Here is a 25,927-nt window from a genome sequence, read left to right on the forward strand (position 1 = left end):
CTATAGTTTATTCTATTTTTTAAAAAGATTTTATTTATTTATTCATGAGAGACACAGAGACATAGGCAGAGGGAAAAGCAGTCTCTACTGCAAGGAGCCTGATATGGGACTCGATCCTGGACCCTGGGATCACGACCTGACCCGAAGGCAGACACTCAACCACTGAGCTACCCAGGCATCCCAGTTTATCCTATTTTCGAGGGCAATTATTTATCTCCAGATTTTTAAATTATTAGGCATTCCAAGTACCTGTATACGTTTCTTTCTTATATATTGGAGGCCTGGACTTTTCATATGACTCTTCTACCTAAGAAAATGACAGCTATAGTAAGTCACCCAGAAATCACTTTTAAAAATATATCTTCTTGTAGATAAAGTGCAGAAATTAGTAAAATACTATGTGTTTTATTGATTGTGTGTGGCTTTTAAATCCCTAAAGAGATATAATATATACTGTGGTTTTACCTTAAAATAGATTTCAAGTAATTTTGATTTTATAAATCCAGTAGAACTGTTTTTCTGGTTTAGAAGCTATTCTGTGAGGCAATTAAACACTCTACAATCACTAATTAATTCTTTGATAAGCTGAAGCATTCTATTGTCTATGGATGACATGTTCAAACACCAAGGATGGTCTTCATATTAAAATAATTGCCACTTCTATTTAATTGTTTAAAGAATTGGCAAAACCTCTCCACACCCCCCTACACTAAACTATTAACTGATTTATGTTTAATCTGAGCAAATTAAATCAATTACCAAGGTATTCATCTTACAAAGTTTTTCTTGGAGGAAACACTAGGAAGTTATATTACTCTAAAGAATCTTACAGAGATTTTTCTAAGTAAAATACTTAGTTATATATAACATAACACAACATAGCATAGCATAGGTTTCCATGTTAAAGTAACTATGGAAAAAATTTAATAAAAACGTAAAGTAACTAAGGCCATGCTCTATTAAGCAGAACCTTGTGGCTCTAATTCTCTTTGCCTGTGTGCTTCAGCAGACCCCAACCTTCTTGAGGAATGCACTAACTCAGCCCAAGAATTTTTCCTCCACCCTTCTTTATGTACCTCGCCTTCGGATTAAGTTTTGTCAGAGCTTCAGTTTTCATGGAAGTATATTAATTCTATTTTCAGCTTGCCCGAATGTTAATACAACATTTCTACATTTTATCTCAACAGAATAGCTGAACTTTGGTTTCTTCTTAAGCTTACTGCTACAAACTAGTTATAAAAATGTCAGCTGAGGAAATTACGTTTATTCGTAATTGCCTGAGAGATCTAAAGTGTGTTATTTCCTCTAGCTCAAAGCAGCAGAGATCAGTATAGCTCGCATAGAGCAAATTGGCTTCCTGTAAAGTTTTGTTTTGGCACTATAAAAAACAAAGTTATATAACCCACTGCTTTATTTACTGGAAGGATGTTTTGTAATACGATGTCTCCTTCATGAGAACTCATGGGAGATATTACTCTTTAATCTCAGTTTTAAGGATCATTTTGTTTCTCTTGGGAATTGTGTAAATATTTCTTAAATGTATGTGATCATTAAATTTAGCCGTCTTACTCAGTGTACTAGAAAATATACTCAAATTTGTGGCCAAGCTCAAGTCAATGGGTGGGTCCTTCTAGCATAAATTTTGTGTTGGTTTTGCCTTGTCTTGCCTTTCCCACCCTCTATTCCCCCTTTCTTGTTTTTCCCTCAACTAATCATATGCACCCACATGTCAGGCTATATTAAGCTCTTTCTGGAGCAACTTGAGTAATAATGAACTATTTGCCTACCATTTTTGTTATATTATGCAACTCTTAGCAGCGATGCACCAGATATTAAAAAGCATAGTATTTTAAAGAGCTGTAGTACCAGTGCTTTGTGCTGTAGTCATTACAGTTAAAAAGATAAAGCAAAAAATCATTCTAAATTCTCTTGTACAGGGATGAAAATAACACTCCTTCTAACAACAAACTACACTTGGCACCTAGATTAATTAGTTTGGAAGCCCGTTAGAAACCTCAGTGTACCTCATATTAAACTATATTTCAATGTACTTGTATGTTGTCAAGTTTTGTGACAGATTACATCCACTGAAAATACATCTACGAATGGCAGAAAGATGGAGTTAGCTAGGATAGGAGAAAAACTAGAACTCTTTTCTTCATTAGCAGAGAGCCAAAGTTCATCAGAAAAAGGTGTGGCTCTTCAGGAACACTTCACAAAGTACGTTTTAATCGTTTTAATCGTGCCTTGTTTTCTTGTGGGATCACCTCCAGGGCTTGAGGCTCCTCTGAGACTGTTGTCACTGCATGACCTTCGTTTTTATCTCTTGGAACAATGTCTGTGCATTTCATGCACACTGTAGTTTCTCCATGACCCTCTATTCCTGTATCTTAGATTATCTGGCCTTGACTTTCCTTTGATGGGTAAAACAAGATGAATTTCTTTTCCCAAAAATCAAAATAACTCCACCACATGCTTATGTTGTCTGTGCCAATGTGGCAAAGTCGGTAAGAGGTTACTTTCTTCCAAATAAATATACCATTGTTGAAATCTAAATATTTTATGCTAAATCATAAAGTATAAATCTGTAGACAATTGTGTGGACTGTAGAAGTTCTTGGTATATTCTGGATATGACCCTATTCTCACTTAAAAGTATTATAATTGTTCTCTTTCACTTGAGGACTTCCATGCTTTTGGATTTTTTTTTTTTTATAACATGTTCTCTGGCTTTTTCTTTTGAAATAATTTTAGACTTACTGTAAAAATGCATAAACAGTACAGAGAGCAAAACTACAAAAATAGCATCGAGTTCACATTCACCCTATAACCAGCAGCCTCTAACGCTAACAACTTACATAACCATCGTACAGTTCATCAAAATCAGAAAATTAACATTGTCTAACCCATAGACCTGTTCAAATTTCACCAGTTTTTCCTCTAATATCCTTTCTCCATTCCATGATCCAGTCAAAATCCCACATTGCAATTCGTTGTCATGTCCCCTTAGTCTCCTCCATCCTGGGACAGTTTCTCAGACTTTTCTTGTCTTTCATGACCTTGACATGTTTTGATGAGTGTTAGCTATATTGTCAAGTTTCTCTCAATTTAGGCTTAGAGAAGATTGAGGTTATGCATTTTGGCAAGAATACCACACAAATGATGTTATGTCCTTCTCAGTACATCATGTCAGGAATTATAATGTTGATTTTTAAAAACAATTTTGATGTAGTCACATATGTATTTCTTTTCATTATAGTTAGTGCTGTTGTGTCCTATTTAAAATCTTTCCCCACTTCAAGGTCTTGAGGATGCTTTCCTATATATTATCTTCCAGAATCTTTATTGCTTTGCTTTTACTTTTTTGATCTACAATCAATTTAGATTTCTTTTTTTTTTTTTTTTTTTTTGAGAGTGGTAGAAGTTTCCAGGTCATCTTTTTAAAAATCTCCCCTGAATATTTCATTGTCCTAGAACAGTTTACATTTTTTATTGTTTCTATTAAAATCAAATATGCGAGTCAACTTGGCTTTTCACTAAGATGATTTTAAGATTTGTGGTACCTGGCTGGCTCAGTCGGTGGAGCATGTGACATTTGATGTCAGGGTTGTGGGCTTGAGCCCTATGTCAGGAGGAGAGATGACTTAAAAATAAAATCTTAAATTGCCTTTGTTTTAGCAATTTTACTCTGATATGCCAGGGCGTAAAAAGAAAAAAATTGCAACCTCATTACTGGGGTACCTTGTCTTTCACAGGTTTGTTTTATTCTCAGCCATTAGCTCTTCAAATATTGCCTCTTAAATATTGTCTCCTTCTGGGACTTAAATTATATGAATCATTCACTTTCTCTGTCTTTTATGCTTTCTACCCTCATCCTGTATTTTCCAATCTTTTATTTCTTTATGTTTCATTGTGAATATTTTCTTTCGGCCTATATTCCAATTCATTAAATTTGCTTTAGTTTTATTATAGCTTCTATGTAACTAGGCCATTAACTGGAATATTATAATATCAAATTATAATAGTTCTATTTATTTACTTTTTTCCAAATCCTCTGCTTTAAGAAATAATTTCCAGTTTTCTGCTAAAATTGTTGATTTCTTCTTTTATCCCCCTGCTCATGTAAATGTCATTCTTCTTTTCAAAAAGATTTTTTCTTTCTTTATTTGTGAGAGAGAAAGAAAGGGAGCATGAGCAGAGGGCAGGAACAGAGGGAGAGGGAGAAGCAGACTCCCTGCTGGGCAGGAAGCCCAACTTGGGGGCTCAATCCCAGTACCCTGAGATCATGATCTGAGCCAAAGCCAAACACTTAACTGACTGAGCCACCAAGGCACCAAATTTAGTTCTTTAAAAGTCGGGTCACTCAAATCTTGGCATCCTCACAGCTCTGCTTCTAGTGTCTAGTATTCCTACTGGTTCTCGTTCATGTTGCCTTATTTCTTTGTGTACCTAGTTATTTTTATTGGAGGTTGGATACTATACTTTAAAATCATTCTAGGAGTAGCTGGAGGCCTGAAATGATTTTATTTTCCTCCAAAGGAAATACATATTTACATCTGGAAAGCTGGGGTTACAATGATTCAAGATTATTGGAGGGTTTTTTTATTTTTAGTTTTTAAGTAGGCTCCACACCCAGCGTAAAGTCCAATGAGGGGCTTGAACTCACCACCCTGAGATCATGACCTAAGCCAAAATCAAGAGTCAGATGCTTAACTGACTGAGCTACCCAGGCACTCCCAAGATTATCCTAACGCAAACCACACCACAGTCTTTGCCAGAGCTGCCCCACTTACAATACCCTCTTACTTCTGGGCTGTAGTCCTTTGGATCCCAACCCAAAGCATGGCTTATTTTCCTTCACCATCCCTGAATTTTTCCCCGGCCCAGTAACATGCTCTTTTACCTCAGCCCCTCTGCTGCCTGTTCTCAAATTAGGAAACATGTCAAGGGCACTATGGTCCAAAAACACGAAGCTCACCTCACTGCATTTCCACCTCCTCCCAGATCTTTACCCACTAAGTATTACCTCATTAGTTCTCCAGGGCCTTCAAGCAGATCTTTAATTTTGGTTTTATTTGTTCAGCTTTTGTCGTTGTCATCAGAGGAAAATAGAAAAATCAGTTGACATTATTTAATCCATCATCACTCTCTCATGGGAATTTGTGGTATTTTTTTTATCTCCTCTTTCTTGAGCCTTTGGATTCCAATTTCTTTTAAATTTTGTGCCTCCTGTTTCAAAGTGCTATGCCACTACAGGGCCTCGATTTCTAATGATTTATTTACTCAAGTGGCTCTTTAGAGTCACGCAATTGAATTTGCTTATAGAGACATATGATGCACACTATCAATATATATTGTGGTTTCTCCACCGTAGGAACTGTTTGATTTCTGTATGACTAGAATATTCTTCTTTATGGCCCAGCACCGTCAAACCCTCAAGTCTCAGCTTAAGGGTTATATTCTCAGGAAAGTTTTTCCCAAGCTTTCCTGCATCAGTTGTGGGAGCTATGTGTCTTACTCTAGGAATTTAAGTGTGTAGAATAAATCATTTTGTTTCATTTTCTGTAAGCCTAATTAAATCTGGCATTGAGATCCCATCCCTCCATACTGCTGGAAAATTCAGCCTTCATTCATTTATTGGATTGGGTTCAGGGAGGCCTGTCCTTGTTGCCCAAATTAATACAAGAACCCTGATGTGTCTGTTGGGAAGCTGGGAATTTAATATATGTAAACATTTAGTTCACTGTGGTGATGGTAACCTCATTGTTCAAACTCACATGTTCACTTGAGGTCAAGATTGTGCATGGGAGTCCTTGACAGAACTGAATCCTTGGTGCCAGATATGGACCTAACTTCCCTCGGGGCACTCCATAGTTCCTGCTACCTCCCAAAATAGCTGCCAGAGATCTAGGTAGGGTTTCGTGCTACTTGAGGGACATACCAAGGCTGGAGGAATCTCCTTCCTCAGTGGGATTCTCACACTCTTTCCTGCAAAAATTTCTTAATAAATCCATGCTTTAAGGGGGTGGGGGAGGAAGGCAGTAAAGAATTTTCCTTGGAGCACCTGGTGGCTCAGTCTTCAGCTCAGGTCATGATCCCGGGGTCCTGGGATCAAGCTCAGCTTCTTTGGGCTCTCTGCTTAGCAGGGAGTCTGCTTGTCCCTCTCCCTCTGCTCTCCCCACCCTCTTGTGCTCCTTCTCTTGCTCTCTGTATCTCTCTCTCAAATAAATAAAATCTTTTTAAAAAAAGAATTTGCTTTTAGACACTTTCTGATCTTGGTCTTGCACACAAACCTCTACTTTAATGAGAGACAGTGAGCACCTGGATACCTGCTGGAAGAGAGGAGAGAAAAAAGGCAGCAAAAATAATTCTCAAAATAATGTCAATATATGATCCTGCAAAACGTTTAAATCCATGATTGTGCATTTTAAAAATACATGTACCCATCCCATATAGCACCTACCATAGTTTCCATTTATCTATAAAATTATTTTAATATCAGTTTTCTTATCTCTATAATGTGATCTCCGTGATCACAGAGATCATGCCTGGTTTGGGTCACCACTATAGTCTTAAAAGCTAACATCATATCTACCAATAACAATCACTAAATAAGCTTTCGTTGAATTCATGAATTCATAGATAATTCAGTGAATGGTATTACACAAACTCCATCAGTAGAAAAAGTCCTAAAGTTAAATGTTTTACTTTCTTGTAGCTATCTCCTATATATAATCTGATTCCAGTGCAAATAAAAGATGCACACCTAAAGAAACAAAATTTGGAAAGTGCCATTGAAGATTACATCAATGAATTCAGTGTGAGAAAATGCGACCAGTGCAAAAATGGAGGTACCATAATTCTGCTAGAGGGAGAATGTCTGTGTTCCTGCCCAATCGAATTTACGGGCATTGCCTGCGAAACCAGTAAACGAAAAATTTCTAAAGGTGAGAACAACTTACATCATTAGGGACAAAGTTTTGAGGTGATTTATTTTGAAAATTAGCTCTTAAATTAATTTGTATGAAACTTCTAGATTTTCCACATAAACAGAGGATAAAAACTGAATGGATAATGAAAATGGACAAATCAGACTTTATGTGTCATCGAGCATGCAATTTTACATCTTCTGCATCTGCATTTAAACAGAAATGTGAAAAAAAAATTTAATTGTAATGACTGACCCCTGAACAACATAAGTTGGAACTCCATGGGTCCATGTATATGGGTTTTTTTTACAGCACAGTATTAGAAATGTATTTCCCTTATGATTTTCTTAATAACATTTTCTTTTCTCTAGCTTACTTTAAGAATACACTATATATAAGACATACAACATATGTGTTAGTTGATTAACTAACTAGTGTTAACTAGTGTTAATCAACTATATTTATATTCTCAGTAAGCTTCTAGGCAATAGTAGGCTATGAGGAGTTAAGTTTTGGGGGAGTCAAAAGTAGTGCACATACTTACAATTGTGTGGGGATCAGTGTCCCTAAGCCCCCATGTTATTCAGGGGTCAACTATAATTTTTTAAGCAAATAATCAAAATTCTTAATCTCTCTAAAAATATTCTTGTATATTCCAGAGTTTTCTTTTTTTTTCCAGAGAAGTTTTCTTCACATGTTCTTATAAATACCCTTGAATAAGATGCACTTCACAGTTGAATCCCTAAGATCTACGTCTTTTAGTTTTGTTTTTTCAGATCGCAGGAAACAGATAAGGAGAATATAACTGTCTCCATAATTACAGTTGGTGTTTATGAAAATCTGAAATATCATTTATCATTGTTGAAGATACAAAAGCCTCCTCGAAATGTCCAAAAACCCTTGTAACAACCAAATTACCTTGTCATTAATGCTGTAGTGACGCTACCACTTTTATGACTCTTTATCACTTTCTCAGTGTATTTCTCCTGTCTGCTTCTGCTGCTTCTATGTTTTTTCAGTGCTTCCTGCATTCAAAATTCCTGAAGATTCTGTAGAGGATGTCATGGTAGACAGCACAGGTGTCCCTTCAGGACCTTCAAGCGCCCATCCCCCCACCTCCTAGGAGGATTACCCCCCGACGGTTAATGGCTGACATTTCACACAACATTTCAATTCTCTTTAGCAATTGCCCTGTAACAAGGAAGCGACCATGCCCAAGGTTATGCTCCGGACCTGAGGGAGGCTCCTATCTGATGACTAGTCCATTGGTTGGTATTTGATAAGGCAGTCCTCTTGCCTCAGGTGGGACAACTCTGAAGCACCCTCCAGCTTCAGAGCTCCCCACGTGATTTGGTGAAGCTTCAGTTGCAAGAGCGTTACAATTGAACTTCCCCTTATTCCTAATTTTGCTTTCCACACTCCTAACAGATTTTTTCCCCAAAGAACACACACTAATAAATATGAGGCATACAAACTCAGATTCTCAGAGTCTGTTTCCAAGGGCATGCTGTTAGAATCTGATTGGATCAATTGAGTTTTATTCCATTATCCAATACATAGTGTTCCTAAAACAGGATGAGTTTCTAATGATAGCATAAACTCCTGGTCCTCCTTATGTCTGTTCCGTAGACAGTGGACTTTTGCCAAGGTGCAGATTTCTGTTCCAAATGGATATGGCCACAGGAGCAGGGTCAATTTACCTAAAATATGACCTTTATGTGTTTGCTTTAATTAAAAACAAAAACTAGACTGTGGGCACAGAAGGTGCTTGAGACTCATGGATTCACAGTAAGATAGCACATGTAAAAGACTAACAAAGGACTTGAATTTGGGGAAAGTGTTCAAAAACTATTTGGCATTATTATCATTGATGCCTATTTCTACATCTTTTTTCTATGCAAGCAAATAAGAAATGTACACGTATATATATTTAGATAGATGATAGATAGATAGATGATAGATAGATAGATAGATGATAGATAGATAGATAGATAGATAGATAGATAGATAGATAGATAGATAGATAAAGAGAGAGAGAAAAGAGAGAGAGAGATTTTTCTTTCCCCATTTTTGTTCTTTGCCCAATGGTAGTAAAGTATATACATTGATCCATACGCTGATCTGGCTTTTAGCACTTAAATCTTAAGATCTTTCTTTATTATTTATTTATTATTACTTATTCAATTTATTTAAACCAAAACAAAGAGTTCCCCATTTCTCTCACCCCACCTCTCACAACCACCAATCTATTCTCTGTACCTATGAGTTTTATGTTTTGTTTGTTTTTCTACTTTTCAGATTCCACATGTAAAAGAGATCATATAAAAAAATAAAATACAATAAAATAGATCATATAGTATTTCTCTTTCTCTGTATGACTTATTTCATTTACTATGATGCTCTCAAGGTCCAAAGATGTCCTTCTTTTTTGTGACTGAATATTCCATTGTGTATATATACCACACGTTCTTTATCCATTTATCCATTGATGGACACTTAGGTAGCTTCCATGTCTTGGCTATTGTAAAAAATGCTGCAGTAAACATAGGGGCGCGTGTATCTTTTTGAGTTAATGTTTTAATTTTCTTCAGATAAATACCAAGAAGTGGAATTGGAGGATCATATAGTAGTTCTATTTTTAATTTTTTTAGGAGCCTCCATGATATTTTCCAGAGCAGCTGGACCAATTTACATTCCCACCAAGAGTGCACACGGGTTCACTAACACTTGTTATTTCTTGTCACATCCTCACTAGCACTTGTTATTTCTTATCTTTTTGATAATAGCCATTCTAACAGGTGGGAGGTGATAGATAGCTCTTTGTGGTTGTGATTTGCATTTCTCTGATGATTAGTGATGCTGAGCATTTTCATGTACCTATTGGCCATCTATATGTCTCTTTTCTGGAGAAATGTCTATTCAGATCTTCCGCCCATTCTTTAATCAAATTATTTTTTTGCTATTGAGTTGTAGGAATTCTTTATATATTCTCTATATTAGCTGCTTATCAGATATATGGTTTGCAAATATTTTGTTCGTTCAGTAGGTTGTCTTTTCATTTTGTTGATGATTTCCTTTGCCATGCAGAAACTTTTTAGTTTCATGTAGTCCCACCTGTTTATTTTTGCTTTTGTTGCTTTTGCTTTTGGTGTCAGATTCAAAAAGTCATTGCTAAGACCTGGGTCAAGGAGTTTACTACCTATGTTTCCTTCCAAGAGCTTTATGGTTTCAGATCTTATGTTCAAGACCTTAATCTATTTTTAATTAATCCTGGCCTCCTGTATTATTTTCCTGCTTTTATCTCTTTGAAGATGTTAAACATATTCATTTGGGAGCATCTCTTAAACTGCTCCAGAATATATAGTTTCTGCACTGCAATTGATTTGTCTGTTAAGTGTACTAACTCATTTTCGTGGCATTCTTTTCAAACTGGTATTTCTTATTATATGTTTAATCCTCAGTGTAAATAGTTTCCTGTGGGAATCCTGTTACTCTGAGTATTCTTAGGGTTAATTTGTTTCTTGTGAGGTCCTGTTGTTTTCATTTATTTTGCACCAGTTTTTTATGTAAATGTCTTGGTTCAGTTTCCACATTTTGTGTTTGATGAATAATGAAGATCAAGTTCACCATCTATATACATAATAGTTTTAAGGAAGCTAGTGTCTTCTGGTTGACCTTTCACAACTAACCCAGATTGGTCCACCAGCTCCTTGATGAAGTCTTTCTTGCTGAATCTTTCTCTTGAGGAGTCTCTTCCTGATATCCCATTTTCGACAAAATATTCAGTTCCAGCACCTTATTTAAATCATGAGATTGAAAATCTTAAATCTTAAACATCACCTTTCTTTAACGTACTATTTACTTCAAGTAGAATGCTCTCCAACTTTCTCCTCCCTCAACCAAACTAACCTCCCTTTTTTTTTTTATTCCCCTTGTGTGTTTTCTTCTCCCACACCAAGGTTTCTCAGCTTAATGCTCACTAGATTTACCTGGCTAGCTTTTTTAGAAAAGCCAAAAACAAAAACAAAACAGATGTCCATCCATGCCAGTTAAACCAGAACCTTTGTGGTGGATCCTTCCTGGAGCATGATTCTTTTTTTCCTTTTCTTCTTCCTCTTCTTCCTCTTCCTCTTCTCCTCTTGCTCCTCCTTTCCTCTTCCTCCTCCTCCTCCTTCTTAATTCTCTGGTTATGCAAAGAGTGGAAAAACCTTCCTTCTGGACCCAGAATAATTAACATCTCTTCACTGAAATCTCCAATTTCTCCAAGAATCGATTCTGTCTACGCTTTCTGAGCACTTTTCCCTTTGCTCTTCCAGAACTAATAATATTTCATCTTTCTACACAAGCTGAAGATCCCTCTAGTTCGTAATGTGTCTACTATCTTGCACCCTGTTTTATACCCAGCATCTAGACAGCATCTGGCACACTGGGGTGCAACAGGATAAGGAGATAAATAAATAGATGGATGGATGGATGGATGAACCCAAAGTTGAAGTCCTATTAATCATGATATGATAATCCTTTGTTTTCTCTAGGTTTACCAGCCAAACAAAAAATAAAAAGAACAACAACTACAACAAAATAAACAAATAAACCTATTGACTTCTCCGGGATCAAACAAAAGTAAAAACCGGGACTTTGCAATTAAGGATCCTACCCTTGAAGATAGTTCTTGCTGCCAAATGGAAAACAACATGAACATCCAATTGACCTCTGAAATCTCTCTCCAACCCACAACGCTTCTTTTCCTCCTTAAACTCCTATGGTGTTTCCATTTTTTATCCCTGAATGAGCAGTCAGCAGTGAACTATGAAGATTACTTTCTCCCACAGTCAATGCCAGTCTCTGGCTAACAAACAAAATTAAAAAGATAGTGTTGGCTTTAAAAGTAATTGCCAAAGTACTTTGTATGATTAATATGTTCCACCAGATCCATTATCCAAGTCCATGACATGCAATTTCATTCTTGTGTATGTCATTGCTTCTTGTTGGGTCATTCATCAGTACCTGCATTCATTCACTGAGCAAATACCTACTGAGTGCCAACCCCATGCAGAGCATGCTGCTCTTGTTAGTCTTAGCTCTCCAGTTTAACTCTATGTTTCCAAGGGAAGAAAGTATTATATTTGTAACCAAAACAATTAGGTTAAATCATGCAAAATGTCCCTATCCAAACATATTTTACAAAAAGAAAGAAGAAAGAAAGAAAGAAAGAAAGAAAGAAAGAAAGAAAGAAAGAAAGAAGAAAGACAACAAACACACAAAAAACAAATAACCAACAATTTCATATGGTCCAGCTTAATACTCAACTTAATGAATTGTATGAGGTAAGGCTACCCACATAAGAAAGTGATCAAGAGAGCTGACTGTATGATTTTATATGTTAAATAGAGTGGTACTTAAGGCTTCAAAGCTTTTGAAAAGGTCTGAGACTTCCCCTAAAAACAACCCTCAAAATACAAAAGAAAAAATGCAAAATCAAAATTAATAAATGTTTAATAAACATGAATAATATGATCATATCAACTCCATTAATTGGTATTGTTAATAAACATTTCCTTCATTTATAAATAAATGTGTTAGTTTTTCCTCACTTCACACAAATTCAGAATGCACACAATTACTGAAAGATCACAGTAAATTATTTATTTGCAAAAAAATTAAAAGCACAATTTTTAACAATATTTTTCAAGTTCTTTTTCTAAGCAACAAAGGAAAGGGTTATTGGATATGGGATGCATTTTCATATGTTACATGTGATAGGGATGGAGCTCTAAAAATAGAAGTGCTGGCCTGGTCCCTTGGATATGAAAATAGCCTTGGGAGCCTAAAAGAATTCCTGTTCCCTGCCCCCAGAAACCTAGGCGAATCAAAAAGAATTTGGGTCTGTTAAATGCATGCAAATACTGAACACAGCTCAGATAACGCACTGTTAAGAGAGTTTCTGCTGTAGAGCATCTGGACTAAGGGGAGTTATCAGAGTAAATACTGAGAATGCCTTGCACTCTTTTGAATTATAAATGTCAAACAAGAAAAGAGCTGAGCCTCAACTGGACTCCCTAGGGTCAGCTTAATGATTTGTCAGAGTCCCTTTTACTGGAAGTGGAGGGGAACCGTGCAGATGCACTGGTTACCTCAAGATCTTCCAACGAACTTCCCTTCAATCGTGACATAGCTGGTAGAGCCTTTCCAGCAGGGTGCACCATTGAGACACCAGAAACTGCCCAACAGGACTCCGCCCCTGGGAGAACGCCTCTAAACCTACACTGAGGAAGAATCAGGAGAAATTGGGAGAGATGAGGACCTTCTGGCTGCTGGGCCTTACATGGCTCAGCTTGGCCTGTGGTTGTGAGAAAGCAGACTCCTGAGAAGGAAAGGTGGAGCTCAGTGCAGGCAGATGGGGCTCAGGGTATCCCCACCCCACATGCCCTCTGAGGGGCACTCCACAAACTCAAGGGAAGAAACAATTGGGGAAAATAGTCCTCTGTCTCAGGCATACATTCTGATGATTCCCCTGAAACCTAGCCTTATTAAGAGGACCCAGAGGAGCTGGATGGGCATTCATATTCTCTTGGGCCTAATGGGAAAAGCAGCTTTGGAGAATCACTATGGTTTTACATTTTTCCCTTTTTACATTCAAAACTCAGGTAGCTTATTCCTTCTATTGTTCGCCTGGTAGATAGCAACGTATATGGGGCAACTAATGAATGTTTGAGGTGTGGATCAACATCCTTTCCCTGGCTTTACACCACTATCTCCCCAGGGCCCTTTGACTGTGTACACAGGGGACACTGCATGCAACAGCCCACAATAACACCCTTGAGGTCGTTTCCCAATAGTTATTTATAAAAATAATCCTAAATGGTGGATAAGAGGCTAGGCTTAACTTAGGTTTATTTTGAAAGAAACAAAAGTATTCTCTCTCTCAATCACACACAAGCACACATATGTAATGAATTCACATGACAAACATCTATCACTCTGCTCACCTCCAACTCCCCTCAACCTCTCTACTCCCACCTCGGGTTCGTTAGCCACGACCATGCTAAGAGCAGTGAAGTGGTTCAAGAGAAGGAAGTGATGTACTTTTTAACAAGAGACAAGTTACTAAACCCCCAAGCTCTAGGATACCCTAGGGGTGATAATGTTCACTTCATAGGATTTTGTGTTGATTTATTGAAATAATGCATTTAATGACTTTGGCCTTTGTAAACAAACAATAAACATGGTTATTATGCAAGGCTATTGATATAAATCCTTCTGAATGTGACTCTAACATTAGTGACACTTAAAAAGTCAAAATGAGTAAATCTGAAAGCTGAGAATAATGTTTTATGGCAGAATGAGTTAGTACTTTCCTCTAAATAATTAGTGGTCTCAGTGATTTTTTTTTTTTGAGGAGTTTTTTTTTTTTTATTGTAGCAATATACCATTTTAACAAAATTTTTTTGTAGAGAAGGAGCAGGAGACTGGCAGAGAGAGAGAGGGAGAGAGTATCTCAAGCAGACTCTCCAGTGAGGACAGAGCCAAACACAGGGCTTGATCCCACAACCCTGAGATCATGACCTGAACCAAAATCAAGAGGCAGATACTTAACTTTCTGAGCAACCCCAGCTCCCCTATTTTAACCATTTTTAAGTGTACAGTTCAGTGGCATTAAGTATATTTATATTGTTGTGCAACAATCACTACTACCCATCTGCAGAACTTTATCATCATACCAAACTGAAACTCTGCACCTAATAAGCAATAACTCTCCATTTCCTACATCCCCAGCCCTGATAACTACTATTCTAATTTCTGTCTCTGAATTTGACATTTGTCCTTTCACATCTATTTCACTTAGGGAATATCTTCCAGCATATATCAGAATTTCCCTGTATACAATATAGAATGTTTTCAGCCTTAAAAAGCAATGAAATATATGTATTAATGCTATATTTATATATTTATGATACATATATCACATTTTGTTTGTCCATTTCTCTGTTGCTGGACACTTGGTTTGCTTCTACTTTGGGGCTATCATTTATATATATAAATGAACATGAGTGTACAAATATCTCTTTGAATCTGCTTTCACTTTTTTGGGGCATATACCCAGAAGTGGAGTTATGGGATAATAAGCTAAATCTATGTTTAATTTTTTAAAAGATTTTTAAGATTTTATTTATTTATTCATGAGAGACACAGAAAGAGAGAGAGAGGCAGAGACACAGGCAGAGGGAGAAGCAGGCTCCATGCAGGGAGCCCAATGTGGGACTCGATCCCTGGTCTCCAGGATCACACCCTGAGCCGAAGGCAAGCATTTAACCACTAAGCCATGCAGATGTCCCTATGTTTAATTTTTTAAGGAACCACAATACTGTTTTCCTTAACAGTCGCACCATTTTATATTCCTATCAGCAATGTGCAAGGGCTCTAATTTCCCCACAGCCTGGTTAACACTTGTTAGTTTCTAGGTTTTTTAATAATAGCCATCCTAATGGATACAAAAGTGGTATCTCTAGATGGTTTTGATTTACATTTCCCTAATGATGAGTGATGTTGAGCATCCTTGCATGTCCTTTTTGGCCTTTTGTATGTCTTCTTTGGAGAAATATCTACTCATGTCCTTTGACTATTTTTTGATCAGGTAGTTGAGTTTATGGAAATTCCTTATATATTTTAGATATTAATTCCCTTTCATATATACAACTTACAAATATTTTCTCTGATTCTGGGGTTGCCTTTTTACCCTATTTTTTTAAATATACATTTTTTTTAATTTTATTTATTTATGATAGTCATCACAGAGAGAGAGGCAGAGACATAGGCAGAGGGAGAAGCAGGCTCCATGCAGGGAACCTGATGTGGGATTCGATCCTGGGTCCCCAGGATCGCGCCCTGGGCCAAAGGCAGGCACCAAACCGCTGCACCACCCAGGGATCCCTCCTTTTTACCCTATTGATAGCATTCTTTGATGCACAAGAGTTTTTCATGTTGATGAAATCTAATTTACCTATTTTTTCTTCTGTTTCCTGTGCTTGTGGTGTCATATCCAAGAAGTCATTTGATCCAACTTTGTGATGAAGCTTCTCCCTTGTGTTTTATTCCAGGAATCTTACAGGTTTTTTTGAAGATTTTTCTTTATTTATTCATGAGAGACACAGAGAGAGAAGCAGAGACATAGGCAGAGGAGTCATAGGCAGAGGAAGAAGCAGGCTCCCCATGGGGAGCCTGATGCAGGACTTGAGCCCAGGACCCCAGGATCATGACCTGAGCCGAAGGCACATGCTCAACAGCCACCCAGGTACCCCAGGAGTCTACAGTTATATTAGCTCTTATGTTTAGGTTTTTTATCATTTTGAGCTAATTTTCTATATTGTATAAGGTAAGGCTCCAGCTTCATTCTTTTGCATCATGGATATCCAGTTTTCCCAGTATCATGTATTGATTAATGATACTTTTTATTCATGTGCTAGCCTACTGCAATCAGTCAGCCTAGAAGAGACTACAAAAAAACAAACATACAAGAAGGTCAAGATGACATTGAATCATTTCACAAATTATGTTCTAATAAATGTATTTCATAGCTACATTATAGATTCTTACAAGTCCTCCTAATAGCATAACTAAGTAGTAGTATTGAGTTCCAAAAGGTACTATAGAATTTAAAATAGCAACATTTGTATTCTTCTGAACAAAAGAAATTTGTCACCTGGTTATACTCAGGTATGGCTAATTTTATTTTAGGTCATAGATAATTTTATATTTAGGTAAGCTTCTTGCCTATTTTTTTGGCAAAGATTTGCAATTAGGTATGTTTTAAAAAGAAAGGAAAGAATGTAAGTCTTCACCAATATTTATCCTATACTGAAATAGAAATATTCCTATCTTTAAATTAAAGAGACAACAAACTAGGAAATGAGTATATTCATACCTGCAATTAATTGACAGCGGGAAAGAATAAGAATTCAAGGAATGGTGGAGAGATCCATTTTTCCCTTTGTCATCTTCTCTGAGTCTACAAGATCCTGAGACACGTCTATTTATTTTCCATTCTTTCTGGCCTAACCTTACTTTTGGGAAGGGAACTGGGAATGAATGCATGAATGAATGAATGAATGAGGAAAGATAAAAGCAGAAATAGATTTTTCATGTATGATCTTTTATTTGTTAAAATACAAATTTTTATTAACAAATTGTTAAGCCCAATGACCAACCCATGAGAGTATGTATTTTGATGATGTCAGTTAAATGTCCTTGTCTTGGAGATCTAGTAAGTGACAACAGTGAGAGCCATGAGTAGAAAAGAGCAGGATTCAAGAGACTCTGCAGACCCTTACAAGCCCCCTTAAACCCAAGAGAGAGGAAGATAAAAATTATAACCAAAAGAGCAAAAGAAAGTAATAAATAAATTAATATACAACAGAATTCTAGAAGCTTTGTTCTTGGTCTCTTTGCTTTCCAAGCTAGCTGGTTTGATAAAAGACCCCTTAAATAAAGTTTAGATTATTTCTCCAGTGTCCTGTTTCAGCAGTTCTTTTTAGAGATCAGTAAATGTTTGCCTGGGGTTGAGTTTAAGTTGCAAAGAAAATTTTTCTCTGCTTTCCTTAAATTTAAATACAATTTACTCATCCTATTGAAATATGATGAGAACTATCCTCCTGTTTGGAAGGTGAGCTCAGTTTTTACTAAAGTTGATTGGTAAGGTATTTCTTTGAGGGATGCCTGGGTGGTTCAGTCAGTTAAGTGTCTGACTCTTGATTTCAGCTCAGGTTATGATCTCAGGGGCTGAGATTGAGCCCTGTGTTGAGCTCCACACTGGACATGGAGTTTGCTTGGGATTCTCTCCCTTCCCTTCTCTCTCCCACTCTGTCCCTCTCTCAGCTCACGCACTCTCTCTCTAAAATAAATAAATAAAATCTTTTAAAAAAATAGCTATTTCTTCCAGAGCATTGATGTTCTGAATGGGTTAAAGCCTGCTTTTATCAAAAATATAAAGTACAAGAGTAAAAATCCACTCTGTTTTCAAAACAAAAAGTGAAAGAGAAATAAGCCAAACCAAGGAACAGCTCATTTCCTCTTGCACACCCTTTTTAAACATGCCTGTTCTTATCCTGGTTTCTTCCTGCTACTTTTCACTTGGCTATTCCATATCTATCCTAACAGGGAGACTAATTTCCTTGAATTTCTATGAATCTATTTTGTGAGTTTGGGTTGTTCTTTGCTGGCACCATTCAGATTCACGTTGATTGAAAAAGACAAGTTTACAAAATAATGAGGTTTTAGCTGACCATTTTTCCAGTGTGAAATCTCAAGAGGTCACTCAGCATTTCTATGTTTTAATTTCATCCTCAAAGAGCAGTAATGTAGTGACCATCTCCTAGTATCTGATAATATTTTTGCCAAGAGTTTTTCCACAGCTTCTCCTAAATAATGGGCTTCAAGGGAGGCTGTACACATGCAGAATTAGTGTGCAAAACCGTATAATGTTTTTTATCAGATTCTGAAAGGAACCCATGAGCGCAAAAAAAAAAAAAAAAAGGAAGGAAAAAAAGTTTAGAAAAATAAGTTGCTCTAGGATCTTAGCATGGCAGAAGGAAGTATGCAAATTAATTCACACTGGAAGAGTTTCAAATATAGTTAGCGAGCCAAACTTAATGCAGCCCATACAATGGGAGAACCATAAAAGGCAAACATACCAAAGAGCTTCATTTTGTGGTGCAGTCTGCAGTTCAGAAAAAGGGGGAGAAGAGCAAGTGCACAGAAGAGAAGGCTTCCTGGAAGAGGTGAGACTAAACATGCCTCTATTCTCCTACCTCTGGGGTCTTGTCCGGGCATATTAGTGTTGGACACATAAAGTAAGTGATCATGTGTTTCCTCTCTAAAATGTTAACCATTTGGTTTATAAAGCTGAAATTATGTTTATAAGTTTTATACTAAAGTTTAAGTTTATTATGTTTATAAGTAATTCTAATCCCCTACGCTAATCATCTTCAAATAATGATCAGTAAGTAGTGTTACCTAAATTTTTATTAGTGCTATTTCCTCCATCTTCTTGTCAATTGACTTTAAAAAATGAAGCTGGTTTCTGAGATCCACCCCACAACTTGGGGCCTCACTGTCTCCCCCTAGCTTTCACCTTTGGTGAACACCAAAGTAGCGGACTCATTTTACCATTGCCTAAACAAAAATCATTCTCTAGAATGCAAATTTAGGAAAAGAGAATGCATGCCCAAGTAGTTAAAGAATTCTAACGACTTTTGCATCCGCTGAGCTACTTCTCCCTTTCGCTAGCAGGAATAATTGCAGTGCCCATATCAGGAAAATAGAACTTTATCTTCTTGAGATGGTATCTCTCTATTGTCTGTCATCTTCATTGCATTTCCTGTTTCATCTTCCTTCTTAGGGGCTTAGGTACTTAGCTGACTTCACAGGAAATATACTCACATACATGATATTTGATATATGGTTTTAAGTAAAGTGATTATGCTCCAAAATTAAAACTCAATGGTGGAGGATGGATTAGGGTTGGGAGCTTGAGTCCTTACTGTTTTTTTCTTAATCATACTACTTCTCTTAAGTATATGTTTTTGACACACTGCCGAATTTATGTCAGTAGCAACTAAAACTTACCTTAATTTTCATTCGGAAATAAGCATAAATTGAAGTGGAATTCAAACAAACGAATTGAAATTTGAAGTTCTCTTAACCAGAGACTTATCCAGTCAGCTACATTGTTAATGGAAATTGCTAGATTTCTGTTCATGGTGTAATTTTGGTCCAACTTGCTGGTACAGAGAGAAAATCACAGAATGACCAAGAATAAGTAATTGTTACGTACTGCATAGTTAAAATGTGTTGTTAAACTCAGCAGTCAATGGTGTCAGAGCGTCAGGATTATTTCTACCTCCAAAGCTTGCCTAGTGATCTGTCCACCATCTGGTAGCAGGAGTCATCTGCTCCTCCTTCTAGAGACCAGGCTTACCTGCACCTTGGAATTTCTGTGAAAACTAAAAAATACTGATGACTGTGTCTTAAACCCAGAGATTTTGATTTGACAGTCTGGGTAAAGCCTGGAAACCGGGATTTTTAAAAGCATCCCAGGTGATGTTAATGTGCAACCAGGTTGAAAACCATTTCTTTAGACACTAAACTATACCTGCACTATGAAAAAACTATTTCAGGAGATAGTAGATAAGAGGCATTTTGATTAAGCTAAAGAATGTCTCCACGTCAAGGCCTTCTGCTGACAAATGCTTTAGATCTAAAAGCATGCCTTTCCTATACCTGTCTTACTTTGGTCATCCTCCTCCTTTTATTTGTTGAGTATTCATTATGTGCCAGAGACTGCAATTTCAGATTCCTAACTACCCACCTAATTTCTGACCATTCCCTCTTTAAAATATCTGCAGGCTTCAAGACAGTATCAGATTCTTTTCCACCTCTGGAACTCACCCCTGCTCCGTCTTCATGCTTTGTCCTGGCAATGATTCTATCCATATTTCTAATCACATCTTCATTTTGAAAAACATATTCATTTTAATGAATAAATAATAGGGGACATCTTTTTTTAAAAAGAACTTTTAATATAGAACTTTTTAATATAGGATTTGTAGTGTCATGGCAGTAATTTGTATTAGCTTAGCGTCAAGTGAAAAAGTTTGGTTCCCCTCTGCTAGATGGTAGTACTTATAAGAAGATCTAGAAATTCACAACCCAAACTAAGAAATCAGCTACCTTTACTCGTCAAGAGGCAACAAAGTTGATCTTCTGCCCTTGAAATTACTTTAGTTCAGGCTATGTATTCAAAATAAATGAGATAAATCCTTGTACCAGAACGTGTTCAGACAGGTATTACAGATAATTGTGGGATCTGGGATCAAACACGATACTTTAAGAATATATCTAGTTTACCAGCAGAAAGATTGAGGCATCTGATGCTAATAAAAATTGTTAATAACCTAACATATAAAGCCAGATTGGCATAAAATTTATATTTTTTTGATGAAACGAATGTCATCCTATGATAAGCTTATGGATGCCTCCACCATTTAAATATTGGTGAGACAATTTAAATACATTTGGGACTGTTGTCATGTTCCCTTTGTTCTTTTTAAGATTATAGTTATGTTTTTAACAAATACTAAATACTCAACATAGAAAAGTCAGCAAAGTACAAAACAAGGATTATTTGTAATAAAACCTTGACCTAAGTCAACAGCTATTAACATTTTAAATTGTGTCCTTCATTCATTCATAGATAGATTCACAAATATAGATTTTATATAAAATAATCATGTACACAAAATGTAACCTCCAGACACTTCTTTAAAAATCCCATGGCATCTTTCAGACTTCAAAGCTCCACCTGTTCTCATTTTATTAAAGTATAATAACTTAATAAACCCAGTCAGTTATACAAATGCTCTGAAGGCTGAGATAACATGCAAATAAACCTTACATATCAATGTGTGAAGGCTGGACAGACCACACAGTTCAAAAAAGGAAGTGCACTCTGCAAAGCCAACTTGCACATTCACTGACCCCAGTACAGCATCTTCATGGTCACCGTGTGCCAGGCATATCCACTCTTTTCAATAAAATGGTAAGTAAAAGATTTTATGATTTTCCCTGGTCTCCTGGCAAACATCTCATGTTCTCTACGTAGAGCAGAGAGGGGTGGGGATGCTTCTCAGCCACGTCCTCCTATCCTTTGGAATTTTTGCTTGACCCGCTGTTCTGTTTGCATATAAAGCTGCTGAGTGTTATGCCAGTTGAAAGTCTGTGGCTTCAGGATTTCCCGTTTCTGATTCTAGCCTTCAGAATAGAGGAAGGGCTATGACTTACAGAAAGAAAAGCTGCATTCTTTGTCTTTGCCTCTTAAGACAGCAAGGTGCCAGAATCAGTAACGTAGTCAAGTTTCCTACTGTAAGTGTTTGGGATCCCAGAGGAGAACCCCAATGATAAAGGGTGGGCAGTACTGCTGCTACTGCGAGCCATTTGACAACACAGTGGATTTTATAAAGGAGCCCTTTTGTTTAAAAGTGCATTTCATTATTTTAGTTCAGAGAAGCAAACAAAACCCAAATCGTTCAGATCTTAGGGGCAGGTTGGGTTCCCAGAGTTAGTTAAGGTCATCATTTGGAGCACACTTAGAATTGTGACTGGGTTCCTGATTGTACCGTAACAACTCGCTTAACTCGTAATGTTGCGGAACTGCAGTGTGAGTATTCTGCTACGGCTTCCTATTATTTCTCTGTAATGATTGCCTGTGTTCTCATACACGGAGTGTTCTCATGCTCCCAGAGTCTAGAGGAGAGCTCACTTTCTATCCCATGCACCCCCTCCTTCACCCCCCAGAGCCCAGAAGACTGGACACTTGGCCACCCCTTCTCTTTGTAAGGAAGGGGATTGTTTGCTTTGCCAGCCCCTAGTGAAAAGACAGGGATGGAGATGATGACTCCTGCAGGGACACATTGGGGGGATGGAGTGCGCTGTGGGCTTTGGAGTAGAGAGCACCAGGGGTTCATGGGATGTGTTTGTAAGTCAGGAGACTCTTGAGCCAGAATTAGGAAGTACAGAGGCCAGAGAGAATGACCTTGCCATAGAGGAGAAAGGGAGGAGAAGACAGAGAATCAGAGGTGCAGGTCCTAGCAGGGAAGAATGCACAGCCACGGAGGAAATGGGGGCCCATGGATCCTACCTGCAGCTACTGTGGGGGAGAAAGACAGTCACCTGTCAGGATGGGACTTACCTGGCCTGGAAGTGTTTTCAAATGGGTCTTCAGGTCCCAAATTCTTACAAGAAGGCTTGACCTTAATTACTGATAGCTTTTTCAAAAATAAGTGATTTTTATAGAGTTACTTGGGTTTTCTTGGGGGAAATGAGATGATAATACCAGAAAAAAAAAAAGTTTAACTGGATAGTGTGTATTTGGTACAATACATAAGCAATGTTTTCTCGGATTACCAGCTCCCTATTACAAAAGTAACACATAGTATTAGAGAATATTTCTTAGAAATATACATATGCAGAAATGAAACAACGTTTTCTGTAGTTTCAATACCTGGGGGTGATCATCGTGAAGTAGGTACAGATCTTTCTAGAATTTCATCATTTTAAAATACTTCATCATTTTAAGATATATTTTTAAATGTATTTAAATATATATTTACTTTAAAATATATTTTATGAATATGATTTTTCTATTAATGCTGTCCTACTTTTTAACCCATTTCCTTACCTGCTTTTTTATTTAAAATATCTCAAATAGGGCAGCCCCGGTGGCGCAGCGGTTTAGCGCCGCCTGCAGCCCGGGGTGTGATCCTGAAGATCCAGGATCGAGTCCCACATCGGGCTTCCTGCATGGAGCCTGCTTCTCCCTCTGCCTGTGTCTCTGCCTCTCTCTTCACTCTCTCTCTGAATGAATAAAGAAATAAATCTTTAAAAAAAAATAAATAAAAAATAAAAATAAAATATCTCAAATAATAGATGGGTTATGATATAATTTTTCATGATGAATCATTTTTCCACGATTTAATCATTTCCATATGGTTAGACATTTCGACTGTGTCTTATTTTTCTTTCTTTATGGTATTATAGGCAATATATTCATTTATACACATTGCTGCTCAGGAAAGGTATGGAGTTGGCCCACGTTCTTTATAACATGATTCCACATTTTAGAAGTAGAAGAACATGGCAATAGGATTCTCATTCTCAAACATCAGCCCCTGTGGAAATTGACTTGATCTGTAAACTTAGACAAATTAGTTCACCTCACAGTCCTAAAATTGAAAAAAAACAGAATGATACCCATCTACATGACAAGTGATTCTAGGTACATTTCAATTTGCTGAATTTTCTGGGGAAAAAAAAAGGAAGAATAGATATCTAATAATGTACCAATTTTTATATGTTTATGATGAGTGAGGAAAAAATCTTTTGTGACTAAGCTTAGATTTTAAGAAATGGAGTAAAAGTTGGTTTGGGGGTTTTTGTCTGTTTTGCTCCTTTCATCCAACTTTCCGTTGACATGTGAGCCACTGACCAAAGAGATGTGCTATCACCTGCTCAATCATTCAACAAAGGCCTGTTGAATCTCTATGCCATGTTGGGGTCTGAACGAGAATGCAGGGGGAGCAATCCAGATGGGGTCCAAGCTCCTGAGAGCTTCCCCTTACCTAGTACGGTGGGTCTCAAACGTTAATATGCATCTCAGCCAGGGACTAGGGCCAGAGATTTTGCATTTCTAATGAGTTTTCAGGTGCTGCTGATCCAGGCACTCAGAGAACCACTGTTTGGTAGAAGTGATAGATCAAAAGCTAATCAGAGTGAACAAGTAAAATACGATATAGCGACCTCAGGAAGGAGATAAATAAGGAGCTGAGATAGAGCATAGAAAGGAGCATCCTCTTTATGGCTCTGGTCTCTGATAAAGTGCTGTTTACACTGAAGCACTGGTTCTCAACACTGGCTGCATGTGACAATCACTTGAGCGGCTTCTAAGTCATACACGTTCCCAAGGCCTCAACTGAGACCAGTTAAATCAAAACCTTGAGGTGGGAGTTGGGGCCCAGCGAGGGTGGAGAACTGCTGCACCAAACAGCAAGAATGAGGCAGGCAAGGTAAACACAGCGTTAAGAACTGCTTCAAGCAGAGGAAATGGCAGGTGCAAAAGATGTGAGACGGGGAGAGCTCAGATCAGCAAGACCAGGATGGCTAGAAGATAACCAAGAGAAGACAAAATGGCCAGGGATGTTTTTTTGTTGTTGTTTTTTTTAAGATTTATTTATTTATTTTTATTTGTGATAGAGAGAGGGAGAGAGGGGGGCAAGGATCGGGACTCCAGGATCGTGCCCTGGGCCAAAGCCAGATGCCGTACTGCTGAGCCACCCAGGGATCCCCCGCCAGGAATGGTTTTAAGAAATAGGCAGCAGCCAAGGGATTTGATCTTATTTTGATCCCCCAAGTAGCCACTGGAGGCTCCTAAGAAAAGGAGGGAGTGCTATTATTTGGTTTACATTTGAAAGTAGAGCTACTTCTGGGGTGCCTGGGTGGCTCAGTGCATTAAGCATCAGACTCTTGGTTTTGGCTCAGGTCATGATTCCAGGGTCCTGGGAGAGAGCACCCCTCCTCCCGGCCCTGTGGGGCTCCACACTCAGCAGAGTCTACTTGAGATTCTTTCCCTCTCCCTCTCCTCCAGCTCATATCTGTGAGCTGTCTCTCTATCTCTCAAATAAAATAGATATAAGCTTTAAAATAAAAAAAAAAAAAGAAAGACAGAAAAGAAGAAGGGCTACTTCTGAAGCGACATACATACTCTGCAGGCAACCTTGACCATGCCTGGAGCTAAATATTGACTTTCCCTCCCTCATCCTTTTAAAATTGTGGCCCAGGGCAGCCCAGGTGGCTCAGCGGTTTAGCGCCTCCTTCCACCTAGGACGTGATCCTGGAGACCTGGGATCGAGTCCCACATCAAGCTCCCTGCATGGAGGCCTGCTTCTCCCTCTGCCTATGTCTCTGCCTCTGTGTGTGTGTGTGTGTTTCTTGTGAATAAATGAATAAAATCTTTAAAAAATAAAATTGTGACCCAAATATGAACACAGTCAAACAAGAGAATAGGTAGTGCAGAGTTTCTGAAGGAAGTGGGTTTACAGACCTTCAAATAATTCAAGTGGCTACTGTGAAAGCCCAACTGAGAGCAGGTGTCCCAGGGAAATCAGAGAACATAAAAAGTGAGCTAGAAGTATCCCCTTAAGAGCTGGGCTTCCAACTCTTTTCTTTCAGGGAGGATGACTCTTGTTCTTATCATGTAAGCTAAAAGGGTCCTGAATAATATGCTAATATTCCCAAATGGAAATCCATTCACCTCTTCATGCTTCTCCCCATTCCCACTATCTGGCTTATATCCTCTTCTTCTGCAAAAGGGGCCATCTGCCTTCTGCAAAAGATCTAGCCTAGTGTATTAAAAAAAAAAAAAAAACCCTATGCTATGACAAGCAAGTTTTA

At 37.7% G+C, this 25,927-nt stretch overlaps 2 protein-coding genes across 6 annotated transcripts in view; both read left to right on the forward strand.

Moving 5' to 3' along the window:
• The window catches only part of C9 (complement C9), a 59,454-nt gene extending 46,951 nt beyond the window's left edge, over window positions 1-12,503 (forward strand). The window contains exons 10-11 of the mRNA XM_077896147.1: window positions 6,718-6,946; window positions 11,464-12,503. Of these exons, the coding sequence (XP_077752273.1) occupies window positions 6,718-6,946; window positions 11,464-11,513 (279 nt within the window). The 3' untranslated portion in view covers window positions 11,514-12,503. The remainder of the gene's footprint in view (window positions 1-6,717; window positions 6,947-11,463) is intronic.
• Window positions 12,504-18,555: 6,052 nt separating this feature from the next.
• FYB1 (FYN binding protein 1) overlaps window positions 18,556-25,927 on the forward strand; it is a 151,200-nt gene continuing 143,828 nt past the window's right edge. Inside the window, exon 1 of one of the 5 annotated variants that reach the window (XR_013378604.1) lies at window positions 18,556-18,702. Coding sequence is in view for 3 of the 5 variants with exons in the window: in XM_077896161.1 (XP_077752287.1) it covers window positions 18,574-18,702 (129 nt within the window). In the remaining 2 variants the exon portion in view is untranslated. Of the gene's footprint in view, window positions 18,775-21,394; window positions 21,522-25,927 lie in introns of those variants that run through there. The other 4 variants (XM_077896161.1, XM_077896159.1, XM_077896162.1 and 1 more) reach the window with 4 other exon arrangements.

This window comes from Canis aureus, chromosome 4 (assembly GCF_053574225.1).
Source record: "Canis aureus isolate CA01 chromosome 4, VMU_Caureus_v.1.0, whole genome shotgun sequence".
NCBI classification, from domain to species: domain Eukaryota; kingdom Metazoa; phylum Chordata; class Mammalia; order Carnivora; family Canidae; genus Canis; species Canis aureus.